General features: G+C 42.2%; 1 protein-coding gene across 3 annotated transcripts in view; it reads left to right on the forward strand.

Annotated features, from left to right (window-relative positions):
• trappc9 (trafficking protein particle complex subunit 9) overlaps positions 1–14,303 on the forward strand; it is a 103,373-nt gene that overhangs the window by 36,208 nt on the left and 52,862 nt on the right. For all 3 annotated transcript variants that reach the window (XM_055512694.1, XM_055512695.1, XM_055512696.1), the window contains one exon: positions 929–1,047. In XM_055512694.1, coding sequence (XP_055368669.1) covers positions 929–1,047 — 119 coding nt within the window. The remainder of the gene's footprint in view (positions 1–928; positions 1,048–14,303) is intronic.

Consider the following 14,303-nt stretch of genomic DNA (forward strand, 5'->3'; position numbering starts at 1 on the left):
AACGTGCCAAATTGGAAACTCTGCAGTAGTTTGCATGATGACCTGTCTCATAGTAAGAGGATGCTTGTATTGAAATTGTGTATTGAGGCACACTTTTACTTCTGTTTTGTAAATTATATGAATGCTGCATTATATTTGTCGGACATATGTTGTTTCTGGTCTGCTCAGTGGATGCCTTATTTTGCAGTTCTTTGCTGTTTGCTACTTGTTTACCTCTTATCATGGTTGATTTAATGTTATCTGCATTTCCACACAACAAAATAGTCATTTCATCCACTCAGTTGCTTTGACCTTTTTCTTTGCTTTGATTTCAGTAGCCCTGCATGTGGTTGTGAGCCTGATAGCCTGTGAATAAATCTGACCATTGTGGAGCCCGTGGCCTGTTAATTTCCTCGTTCTTGGGGGAAATTGCAGGGCTTTGCCTTCTGCTGACGTCAGAGAGCTGTGTGATGCTCGCCTTTGACGTCGGAGCTTTGCCCCGGTCGTCATTTTGCAGCATTGTCTGAGTGGGTTGAAAGCTGCAGCCCCTGTGGCCGTGCCTAAAGGAGCTGGTGACAGTGCAGCTGCTACTGTGTCCACACTGCCTCTGTCAAGGTCATGCATCTAAAATCATTCATTTATTTTTCACATGCCTGAACTTTATGGTTTCAGATTTAACATCTGAAGGTTTAAAATTCAATTTGCAAATTGTTTGGTAATTAAATATTTTTGGTTTGTTTTGATTTGGATCCTTGTAGTTAATGTCTGTGATAGAGTATTTACTGTACACTGTGTAGAAAGTTGGGAGGTTTGCCTAGATACCTGATAAAGGTTGAACAGGGATAAAGGGGAAAAAAAGCATAATAATTTCCACATCTGTACCGAACACAAGCCTCTTTGTTGTGGTGCGTCTTCTCCTGACTTTGACTTTCTGGAACCTCTCTTTCAGATGGCATCAGTGTGACAGGCCTGCCAATCTCCAGTCCTCTGCGCCAAGTGCTCAAACCCAGGGCCGAGACCAAGCCAGTCAGCAGTGAGTCCGGCAAGGCGGAGTACAGCCACGTTAAGGTGAACACACAAGTTACATTAACATGCATTAACTACGAGGATGTTTTGGCTAAGATAGTTAATTAAAAATGCCTGTGGCCTAGTCTCACTATATCCTTATATTATATGGCACAATGGGATATTTAACCTTCTCACTCTGTCCATCAGAGATCTGCAAAACCATAGGACCGCTTGGGACAAAAATAGAAACCATAAGGAAATTATAATAAGAAAAGGTGACTGTGTACTCGGCTGCACTGATCAGCAGGGGATTAGGTTTGGTCTGGATGGATGGAGTGGCCGGAAAAGTTGGTTGACCGAGTCTGCCTGCTGAGGGTTATCTGTAGCATGCCAGCGTGCCACCTGTGAGTAACGCCGGCTGCTTTGTCTTGCGTTAGAAAAACAGAGCAGGATTCTGTCCTGCCTGAATCACCAAGAGAGAACACAACATTGACGTGCACTGTTCAGATGCTCTGCCAAACAGTGGGTTATTTAAAGTGTCTTTAAAAAAAGTTTACTGGATGATGACTAATGCTAGAGAAGGTGCTGTACATGAGGAAGATGACACAGGCTTGTATAGGAAATGTTTGAAGCATTTCGGTTTGGTATTTTTTCTCTCAAGCTGTCAGTTTATCCCGGCTGGATTTTGGTGGAGTTACTGTATAAACTGGTAGACACCCAGTGCAGTGATGTTAAGAAAAGCCAGGCTGGGTAATCAATGAGGAGCCTTATTAAAAGCAGAGTTTGACTGGCAGCTCAGAGTGTGGTGTTGGAACTGTAGTTAAAGTAAAGCTTGTTACATAGGAATCCTGGTCCTGCTGGAAGTCTGCCTCCAGGCAGGAAAAAGGGTTGTTGAGAGTTGTTGTAGTCACCAGTACTGTGAGACACATAGTAGATACCGGGGTGATTCATTTTACTGTGTGCTCAACAGATGCCAGTGCTCTTCTTTGGACATTTACTACACTATATAAGCAGTATTTTAGCTTCCAGCTGCCTCATGACTCGTCACAGTAATGGGCTGCGTTCTTTTGAGCAGCCACAACGCTAAGCAATTCCAACATAAATGCAATATAAAACATTTACATGGTATTTGTCACAGTGTAATAAAGTACTAGTTGGTGACAAATGTTCTGCTCACAGCTTCTGACTTAAGTGCTTCTTTTTTCTAGACTCTCAGATACAGTAGTTGGGCCTTCCTTCCATGCTCCTTTATCATCTGACTTTTCCTTCTGCATTCTTAAACAGTTTATATTTAGTTTCTGAGGCCGTAAAGGAAATTCTACAATATGGAATCACTATTATTCGATATTATTCCCCTTTTGATTTGTCAGTGTGTATTAAATGCTGATTGCCATTTCCTAGGAAGATGGACAGACACCAGAGCTACATGCATTTTAGTGGACCAATTAAGCGTTTGGACCCCTGAATTTCTTAATACATGTGGTCCTGACAAATGTGAATGCTGTCAGGGTGCGATAGATACAGTACAGGAAGGCTGGCTCTTCAGGTGTTAGTGTTTCTAGCTATTTATTGAATTTTAATGCCTTCTCCCTCAGGGGAGTTATGGGACTTCCACAACTTTCTTTTTCTTTGACACGGACTTGCTTAAACTTATTACTGCATCTTTTTGTCTCATTCCTCCTGCCTCATCTCAGAGGGAGCTCTTTGCCTCTCGTGGCTCCCTTCTGGTTTGATTGTGCCGGCAGAGATTACTGTGCCTTTGTCTTATCAAAGGTTCTTTCTGAGATAGCCCCCGTACGAGAGCGTGCGCATGTCACCATGAGTTTGGGGATTTGGACCTCCAACTTGGTCTGCAGGAGGGTGAATTGAGTGACAGACTGGAAATAAGAGAAAAGAAATAGAAGGACATAGTAATCACAGCTTTTGTGATGGCCCAGGAGTTATTTACTTAGGCCACCTGTAAAGTTGTCTTCATTGGACATATGCCATCATGGACATTTGAAATTAAACTATGATACCAAAATAAGCAGGCCCTCAGACACATCCAGAGATTATGTTCAGAAGGCCAAACGTCTAAAAACTGCACCCTGTGCAATTTAATTTTCCTGTTCATAATGCCACGTTATTGGAATTGAGAAATTGCATTTAAAGTGTAGACGTATGTATGTGAGGTCTGCAAGCGGGAAAACAGTTGTGCTTCCTCTCTCCAGCATCAGGGGTGCTAAAATGCACAGCCGCCTGTATGATGTGCAACCAAATATAAAATGAAATGAAGAGCCCCGATTTCAGGTAGCAATTTGGAAAAGATTACTGCAGTGGACTCAGCAGCATCCTAGGGTTATTGTTCAGACAGAGTCATGTGGTCTCAAGCGAAACAGAAATAATTCACCAAATATACTGTTTAATTATTATAATTAGTTTTTACTTCAGATTATGGAGTCAGTAGGTTCTTAGTTACTTTTGTCCCTCACTCACTCACTCACTCAGCAGATGCATCAAAAGTCCTTAGAAACAATCAGTTGTCGATTATACTGGGGGACAAAAACCTGCTGTTGTGTGAGATGAGGTACGGTAGATGAAGGGAGAATTTGTGGGCAGTAAAATTAATTTGCAACCACCTAGAAAAATCCGCAGAGCAAGGTTTGACAATAATTGCGTTTTGATTCTTTAGCTGTGAAATGATTCTGCTTTTATTTGAAGACTTGAAACAAAATAAGTTTAAGTACTGTAAGTTAGTTGGTTGACTGATATAAATATTCATATACCGCAATGTTAATAATAAATAAACTGGAGGGGACTGGACAAAGGCTGTGTAAGCATTTTCTGAAGTGGGCCTGAGGTTGTGTGCAGTGAGAAAGAAACAGGCTTCCAGACAGGACAGGATGACACACACACACACACACACACACACACACACACACACACACACACACACACACACACACACACACACACACACACACACACACACACACACACACACACAGAGACACACACACACGCACATACAGTGTCGGGGGGCTGTTGTTGCGGTGGGCAGACCTTCTTCAAGGCTAATCAAATCCAGTGGAGACAGAGGCAGAGTCGGCTGCCTGCCTGCCAGCCAGTGTGCCTGCTATTTTTAGCCGCCCAGCCCTGCTGATGGCAGTTCAGCTCCCTTCACAGATACAGATCCCAACTCGTGATACAGATATTTATAACTGCCATAGCTGCCTGCTCGAGTGTGAAACTCCATCTGAGAACCTAAATGATTTCTTTCTTGGCTCCAGAGTAAAACAGTTCTTTCTGTTCTCTCTTATTCGGCGTGGACATTACACCACCTCCACCCGTCACTTAATTTCTTACTGCGTCAGTTTTTAGCGCTGATCTTCATCATTCATCAGCCTGTTTTCACTTTACTATAAAACATGATACACTCAAAGTTGCCGTCAGCTTTTACTGCTTGGAGGAAGCAGTGATACTGACACATCATTGCATTTAGAGCTGAACGTGCCTACGTACACATCACTAAAGGCAGAACAACATTATGACTGACAGCCAGACTTCTGGCACTTTGGGCAAATGCTCCATTCAGTTTCTATCAACTGGGCGGTACTTGGTTCTTCAGTTGCTGAATGCATTGCTGTGTTTACTGCTTGACGTGTCGTTTGTTGGTGTCAAGTTGGCCGGGCAGCAGCTAAAGCAATTACACATGTTCACTAAAACCAACTGTCTGTTGCTTTTATAAATGTTATCTTAAAGAGCAACAGTGATCTGAATATGTATTGTGAAGATTTGGGCCTATACAGTAGCATCGTTCTGAAGACGAACTGCTCATATAACAAAAACAACCTTTAAACAACTTCTGTATGGCTTTAAATGAGTCCGTTTTGATCCAATGATCCCCAGCCAGCAAACTAGAGCTTATCATCACATACCAATTAATAGTTCCTATACACCGATGATGAAATTGGCTAGAAAATATAGATGAACCCTTTGTTTTGGTCCGTGTTGTGTTTTGGATGTCGCTTATTAATTCTGCTATTGATGCAAACCCTCAGTTTGGCTGTAAACAGGTCAATAGTGTTGTAATGTTGTTTATTTAACATTTGACCCAAGAGAGATGTAAAGAAATACAGAAGTGGGAATACAAGCATTGATGCAGTCAGCCTACGATTAGAGTTCACTCAAGTGTTTCTGAACATCGTCTAAAACACTCTGCATTGCTTTGAACAGGCCCTTGATTCCCTTTCACACTGTATATGACACCTTGTGAGAAATCCAACAGTGTAGTAGGACTTTCCACCACCTGCCAAGCAGATAGAGTCCCTGTGTGAAGGAATAAAACTATCAAAGCCTCAAAAGCTTTACCTTAGTCCGGTTCTCTGTTACAGAGATGCTTCTCATCTTTGCCTTTGTAACTACCTCCTTGTGGGGATTTTGACAGCCAGCTCCCCGAGTGAAAGATTTGGACTTATTTAACATAACTGTCTTCCCTGACGCCATGGGGAGAACAACAAATGGACTAAATATCCCATCCATCCTCTCGCGGTGGAGAGCTCTGTGCAGCGTGCAGCTATCCGTCAGTCTCTGTGTCTATTTTTAGACCTTTGTATCAGGTTTTCTACCCCAGAATGTTTGTGCTTTGGTGGTGGCTGTGGAGAGGACCCACAACACGCCCTGCATGGCAACAGCCTCCGACAGTCCTCCCTCATTTTTCTTCTCACTTATCTCTGAGCTCGTTGTGTCTTATTTACCCGCAACACTGATTGGGGTTTCGAAGCTACTGCCGCAAGCCACAGCTGTGCTGCACGCAGTACGTATCTTTCGAGCCTGGTGACAGATGACGGCAGGAAACATGAGCTGGGAGAAACGGGAAGATGGATGAGGTTCGGGGTGGAGATAGTGACACTGAGGAACTGATCCTGGAAACCCACTGGCATTTGTTTTGTTTTTTTTTTCCTCCACTTATGTGTGAGTCACATATGAGAAGATACACTTTGTTTCCTCTGTGGGCACTGCATTTGATTCCATCTCTATCACTTTCCAACAGAGATCCTGTTTGCCGTCTCGTTCGTGCCCCAGGTAGTAGTTTGATAAGCTCAGATGTAATTATGCGCTTCATTCATTCTCAGCACTTAATGCAATTTTCTGTAATTTGCTCCGTTTCTTTCAGCCGAAATCTTGCAAACATTGAGTGAAACAATCTACATGTGACGCGTTTATTATGCTTTTGATCGTTTTTTTTTTTACTTTGCGATTAGCTTTTCTCAGCGGACCTGGCTGCTGCTATCAGTAACTTATCAAATTAAACCTCCAAGATTAGCTTGTATGAAGATTGTTAACATTTGAGCAAACCGTCTAAGGATTTGCCTGATTTCCTGTAGGTGTGAGCAAACCTGAAGGCCCACATCACACAGCTCTGGCAGCCAGTGCAGCACTTTATGGAAAATATTTGTGCGCTTGCAATAGACAGGGGATATCTCTTCCTGGCAGCAACACCAAGAGTCTCCATATTTATCTTTTTGCTCCCTTATCCTCTGTGCGCTTGTATATAAGACGCAGGGAAGACATAAATACCATACGTCTCATCCCTGATGACCTCTCACTGCTTCATCGGTGCAAACACTGATGCGGCACCATCGACTGCTTGTCTGTAACTGATGGCCAAATGATCTGGTCCATTAGGATCCTAACCTCAGGGATAACTGAGTTTTGTATTAGTCTTCCTAATTACTGTTCCTGTAAAATGCATAACTCTGCCAGAGCTGCCGGGCAGCGTTTTATGAACTGTGGCAGGATGAGCTGATCGTGAGAGACACAGTCGGCCACCTGGTGGCTGTTGGGACTTTTTTTTTATATGTTCAACAATCATAAATGAATCTATAGTTCATATATTATATATCAAATTGCACATTTGATATAAACGTGTTCCTACTGTATGAGCGATGAGGCTGACCTTTGAACGACATGCATTGATAGTAAACATCTGTAAAGATGAGAGTAATTGCTGATATTTTTAAACCCACTACTGTTTGGACTCGTGGTGCAAGACATTGAATTACGGGATTATTAATTCTAGCTGACGTTACACTTAACTATTTTACTAATAGGTTACAGTAGGTTGACAGTCAGCTGTCAAGAAACATATCCAACATCATGGTTATCTGGTCTTGGAATGTCTCTTAGTTATTCTGTTAGATAAAATCATCAATTGTACATCAACATCTTTAGTAAATACTATGGATGGATGGATGGATGGATGGATGGATGGATAGATAACTCACGTGGCCAATCTTTAAATAAATACAAACTACAGAAAACAAATGAATATTTAAAACATCTTGACAGTGAATGTGTGTCCATGTGTTGCTGCCGTGAACATGCAGCTGGCTTAACCTTACAAAGTACGACTCTCTGAAATCAAGCTAGAGGAAGCATCCGAGTCGATCCATTCACACCCTCCAGACCACCCTGCGCCTGCTCCGCCGCGCTCTTCGCCGCCCTATAGGTATTCAGTCCATCCATTGTTTCAGCCGCGTTCTTCTCGTAGAGGTCACCGGGGCGCTGGAGCCAATCCCAGCTGTGATTAGTCCGGGCCTGGGACTGCATGCCTGTCTATCGCAGGACTCTTAACATGCGCAGGACTGCTGAAACATATCAGCACTTTAAACTGGTGTGTGCCTGCGCGAACAGGAACCTGTGGGATTTCCTGCCTGGACATCAAATGAACCGTCTCCAGCGAGCGCCTTAGTCCTCAGTCCGTTTGATGTCAGAGTATGGAGATGCTAGGAGATCGGGGCAGCAAGTGACTGTTTTGATAATGTTCATGATATCACGCTACCAGGTCATGGGCGCAATACAAATATGTGTATTTCTACTTTTTTTTGCTGATCATGTAGATTTGCTCAAATCAAACAGATTGTTTAATAAGTGATGCTTGCTTCTTCCATCGTTTAAGTGGTGAAAGTGTGAGAAAACATTATAGCACAATCTTTACAGTCAGTCCCCCTCTACTGCTTCTGGACTTCAGGCAGTTCATCTCCATATTAAAAACCTGCTATAATACAGACTATAATATATATATATATATATATATATATATATATATATATATATATAATGTATGCATGCATGCATGCATGCATCATGCATGCATGCATGCATGCATACATACATACATACATACATACATACATCATACATACATACATACATACATACATAATATATATATATATTATATATATATATATATACATAGTATATATATATATATATATATATATATATATATCTATATCTCTATAATATCTATATCTCTATACTCTCTCTCATCTCTCTCTCTCTCTCTCTTCTCTATTCTCTCTTCTCTCTCTCTCTCTCTCCCTCTTCTCTCTCTCCTTCTCTCTCTCTCTCTATCCTCCTCCTTTCTCTCTCTCTCTTCTCTCTCTCTCTCCTCTCTCTCTCCTCGTCTCTTTCTTCGCTCCCCCCCACCTGCATGCCTGATGCCTTTTTGTTTGTTGACTTTTATGTGTGCGTGTCTGGAATCGCTGGTGAATGCACATGCAGGCCTTGTGGGTGAGACTGAGCATCTAGCATTTCATCATCCGTACTTGAGTTGAATTCATGTGTGAAATCCTGTGTGCCAGGCCAAGCCAGCTTCCATATGCTACTACGATGACTAAACCGCGGCTGAACGGATCGCCTAAAACTCCACCGCAGTCAACCACAACAGGCTGGTTAGACGCCACACACCTTGGTTGGCATTTACTGTGTTTCTCTAAATATAGTAATGCAATATATGTGTTTGCATAAACATCTGCTCATGCAACACCATGCAATTTATTATTTTCCCAGGCTCTAGTGCCTTTGGCTTTGAGCTCTGCTTCTCTCATCTTTAAACCTGACTCTGTGCTTGTTTGACTTGTTGTTGGTCTCCTATAAGAACAGCACCGGTGGCCGGGGGCAAAACTCTCTCTCGCTTCACTTCATCTGGTAAAGGTGAGACACCCACACCAGATCACAAGGTTACATAAAAGAGCAGCCGCTCCTCGTCTGAGTCACCTGTGGTTCTGGGGGTCCTCTGTTTATCTCTGATCGCGTCTGAACAGAGTCGGCTCTGCGTGCGGTGGCCAGTCCTCATCTCGACAGACATCGTTCTTCCTTTGACAGAATTTAATGCTGCCGTTCACCCTCTCACAACCTGTAATCGAATTCACCAACGTGTAAGTGAATTAGCCAACACTCAGAACAGAAATCGAGTTACTGTGGGTGAGTGAAGTGCTTCTTTTATTCACAGGAAACTCTTGCATGCATGAAACAGACACACCTGGGTTTCCATTGTGTCACTGCTCCCAAACCCGATTAAACGGTTTCATTCATAGTGTTATTATTAATAGTATGATCTACGGAAGGCATGGGCGACCGCACCCTTAATCCTTTCCTCAATTACCTGCAGCAGTTTCACTATCTTTATCAATTTTAGTTTGGAACATTTTCAACACCTCACAAACCCTCACGTTAACCTTTTAGTATTAATAGCAGTACTTAAGATGAACAATGGTGCACTGTTGCTGACCTAATGCACAATATAAGAATTAAATCTTGGGGCTACAGTGCCCACTAACTCATCAGTATGTTTCATCTCCCTTCTCTGCCTTCCACAGTGACCATCAGATCGCCTGCCTGACGCGGCCAAGTGCAGTTACTGCATCGCATTTGTTGAGCTCACTCCATATTATTTTTAGTTTCCTTCACCTCCCATAATAGCCCGAGCGTGACACCCCATAACCCCGTTCGTCATGGGGCTCTCATAGTTGGGCAGGTTGCTCAGCCACTCTTTAAAATGTTTTCTCATCCTAATTGCCACATCAGAGGCAAACCCTAACTGTGAGGGGGTGCAGAGCGTGACATTCTAAACGCTGTGGGCAGAAATGTCAGGACCATCATTAAATCCACCAGCTCCGGGCGGTTCCAGATAGGCTTTTTGGTTTTCGGGATGGTTTCGGAGCAGGTGAAGTGATCATACTATGCAAACCCCTGTGCTTCACTGGCGTCTCAACCTAAAAATTTTCCTCCCCTGTCAGCAGTGTCAGCTATTTTGGTCTGCGTGCAGCCTGGTTGTTACTGAGCAGTTTTAGATGTTCTAACCCCCTTCAGCTGTCAAATCAACACAGACTTCTTCACAGCACTCTGACTCCTCATCATCCAGTGATTATTGCAAAGTCATTACACCGTGGGACCAGTGGGCAACATATTCGCTCCTATTAGCCCTCCTGGCCTCTTCTTTCATAAATCATCAATTGCCGACATGCACAGTAGACACATGATAATGTCAAGCTGTCTCCAGGCCGCAGATACTATGAAAGTGCCTCTTAGACGCTGAATAACAGACAGACGCAGCTAAAACAAGGTTCATCAAATGCTGATAACCTTTACATAAATAAGTGCAGTGATGCCATTTACTGATGCTAATATTAACATTGCATCATCACAAATCAAAGACTTGTGGAATGAATAGGAAGATCCTCCCGCTCACTGTGAACAAGTGGACAAACTTATTTACGTATATTTAAGTACCACATTTCCCTCCAGATGCTGTTTAGCTTCTCCCCATTACTCCTCAGGTACTCTATGGGTCCCCTGGGGTGCCCAGCTGAATGACTCTGTAATTGACAGCATGCATGTGATAGGCAGTCCCAATAGAACCGTGAATGGACGTGCAGTACAGCATCTAAAAAGCCCTGGAGTCAGCGGGAGCCATCAGAGGACTAAACGGCTCTGCTGCATGTAGCTCCTGACTCCCCTCTTCGCCAATAGGCAGATGCAACCCAAGCAGGGGTTAAGCTTCATTTTGTGGACAATTAAACACAGGCTTCCATTTTAACACAACATTCACCATTCAGCCACCTGTCCCTGCTATGTGGGAGAACCTCTCGAAGTGAGATCCATGGCTAGATGGTGAGTAATAGCGAATGTGTTTAGCTTGAGTGGAACCATTTTTTTCACATTTTTAATTACAGTCTAAAATGTAAATGTTTTTGAACGTGGAATTGGTGTATCTTCCATAAATGGATGCAGTCGTCCGCATGAACATACAGTAATGTTGCTTCACACCATTGCCTGTTACTCTGCGTCCTGCTGAAGCTTTGTTGTGATTTTGCAGTTATTACCACTGACTCTGTTGCGTTCTCTGTTTATCCGAAAAGAAAGATGGTTTAGAAAATTTAGTATTAGCATTAATTTAGTAAACACATTGGCAGGTCAATGTGTGGTTACTAAACCATGTTGGCACCTGCAAAGCCAACTTGCAGCCGCTATGCTCCATCTTACTGTAGTTTCCTGTCAGGAGACATGTGGCCACGGGATAATCTCCTCAGTTTGATGTGTCACTATCTGTTTCTCTCTGCCAAGATGTTGGAGGAACCTTCAGCCTATCGCTTAGCATTGTTCACTTGTCATGTGGAGGAGTGACAGCGCTGTGCCGTTCAGTTTTCATCACCGTGGCTAAATAAAACTAGATTTTCTGAGAGAAAGATCTGTCTTCTGTCGTCCTGTGTTCGTAATTAAAGAAAGGATTGAAGGTTAAAGTCGAGCTGTAGTTGGCTCTGGTACGAATTAGTGTATTTATATTATACTAAAATTGAACTTTTACTTTGACACGAGGGATCTGCCTAAGCACCTCCTTTCCTCCCATTGCACATTAGGCTCTTGACCCGCGTTGGCTGCAGGTCAAGCAGCGATAAAGGACTATCCCGTGTTCGATGACCTGCATAGTGTAGATTCAATGCGATGTGTGAAAAAGTAGGTGGAATGAGCAATTTTCATTAAAGACTTGAGATTTGTTTGGTGGCACTAATCAGCAAAATGATCTGCCATGCCTCCTCTGTATCACACTTTTATATTCTCCCTATGTACTCATCATGAACGTCTTTCACTGTGTTTGATGTAAAGCATGTAATCATTTTCAAACTGTGGCTCTACTGCCTTTAAAAGGGAAAGAGATGAGCTATTTGTAGTATTACTATAATAAGAGAGACCTTTTCTCAGAATGTCATGGTGAGCTTTGAGGATTTTGTCCTTTGTGACATTGTGGGATTTGTATGTACTAATGGCTGCCATGTAAAAACCTCACAATTTAGTCCTTTGAGAAGATTGATGGGCAGCTTGCTGTCTAGTGGTTAACACTTTAGCTTCAAAGCAATAAGGGCGAGTAATCAGTGATAAATGCCCATGGTAGGTCCCTTCTCTTACCCAATGTGTGACCCTGTACAGGACAAGTAGTACTCAAACATCAAACCATAGCTCTTTTCATACCTCAGCACTAGTGCTAATGCTAGTGTTGTACAGTTTGGCTGTGTACACAGCATCATTTGGAAAGAAAACTCCACTGACACTGGTTGAGTTGTTGTGATTTATAACAATACGTTTACAAAATGTTGCAGAAAGAGGAGTAAGTGCAGAAGTAGTTGGACATTGAAATGCATCGTAGAATTCCTGCGTCATTATGAGATGTGATATTATGAGATGTGATATTATGACCTAAATCGTTGCAATTTGTGAATGAAATATTTTTTAGACAATGCAACGGTTGGAATTTTTTCACGTTTACTTGTTAGCTACCAGCTACATAACATGGACTCGTGCTTCGTTTGGTGCCTTCAATGAATCTGACCTTAATCTGTCAATTCTGTCACAGCCACATACTTATTAAAAAAATGCATTGCTGATGACTTACTTATGACAAATACACAATAAACAACATTGGCCTCAACTCAACTAACCCTAAAACAGGAGAAAAGAAGTGACAGTATTTCAACCCCACCCAGCATCGTCTTACAGAAATCTGAGCAATTCAGTCAATCAATTCAAATGAGATGCATAACAACGTGCTGCTCTTTTTTATTCTGTTGCCAGAACAGCATGAGTCTGGCACCGTAGGGCTGCTGCTCTTCCTCCTGATCCAAAGCAGGCTGGCTCCACAGTTTCCCTTCCAGGGGAGATTCATAATGAAGAAAACAGTATTCACAGAGGACATCAGGATTGAAATTTGCATCAAACATACTTTAAAGTGCTCTGTAATGTGAGCAGTCTTTGAGCATTCAAATAGGATTAAGGCTATTGGAGACAATACATTTTTATAGCCAAGTGAAGCTTCACATAAATGCATAATGTGCTATTTTTAGACCTGATTAAAAGAAATGAAAAATCAGGACTTGATTAGATGTCTTAAGCCAAAACATTACGCTTACAGTTTCTCCTCTGTGGAATCAGATCAGAATAAGCTCTGGGCACACTTGACCTCTCTGGTTCACAGCTTTTTCCTTCCTTTGACTACTGACCACACCATTGTAGAGATGCTGTCACAGTCTAGCTGCCAAAATCTGCCTCAAACTAGCCCTGCTTTTTACACTGTCCATTATTCTTTGCATCCAACCAACACATCACCTCAACTGTTTTACTGTGTAATGTTTAATAGGACTGCCCCCCACACTTAAATTACTGTATGAGCATATGAGTATCAGCATAAAGCATCAGCTTTAATGCGCTGTTCAAAGTTTTTGTACTTAAAATGAGTCTGTCATACATTCAGAAAGAATTTACTGTACGGAAGAAAGTAGCTGGAGATATTATCTCATTTTTGGGACAAAACACAACAGATTCTAAATTACCTTTCCATTACAGCTATTATTTTAAAATGTTTATCAGTATAATTCATCGTATGATGGAATTGCATTAGATGCTGTGCTCAGATATTTAGCACTAAGCACAAATTACATCTAATAGGAATGTCATGCGAGGACATGCTGAGACATTCTAGTGCTTTTATACACTTGAGAGGAAGGAGATTTTCTTTGTGCTGATCGTCTGGTGAATTATTCCTTCTCAAAATTCCGTGACAATCTGACCAATAGTATGTCAGTGAATTATAGCACAGTGTCAGTGTGTAGCTGTAGTTTCATGGGTGAAAATATTGACAAGTGTGTAATATGTATAATTCACTACTGCTATTATATATCCAGGAAAAAGTGCTGATAATAATAACCTTCTCTAATGTTTTTATATCTCTTTGCTCAGTGTGCTGCTCTTTGTCATTAGGTCGTAATAGCCCAGACATTTAGCCAGCAGGCTCCGAATCATTCCACTCTGGCTCTGTGCCCCCCCCTTAATAGGCCAAAGAGTGAAAATAATCAAGGAATCAGTAAGATTTGTTCTGGAAAGCCCCAGCTAGTGCCTGTATCAGCAGTATGGACAGAGATGATACAGTATACGCTGCCCAGAATGAATAAAGCTAGACCTTGGATCCTCCTTTTGCTCTATTTCAGGCCATTGCC

Source organism: Betta splendens, chromosome 11 (genome assembly GCF_900634795.4).
Source record: "Betta splendens chromosome 11, fBetSpl5.4, whole genome shotgun sequence".
NCBI lineage: Eukaryota > Metazoa > Chordata > Actinopteri > Anabantiformes > Osphronemidae > Betta > Betta splendens.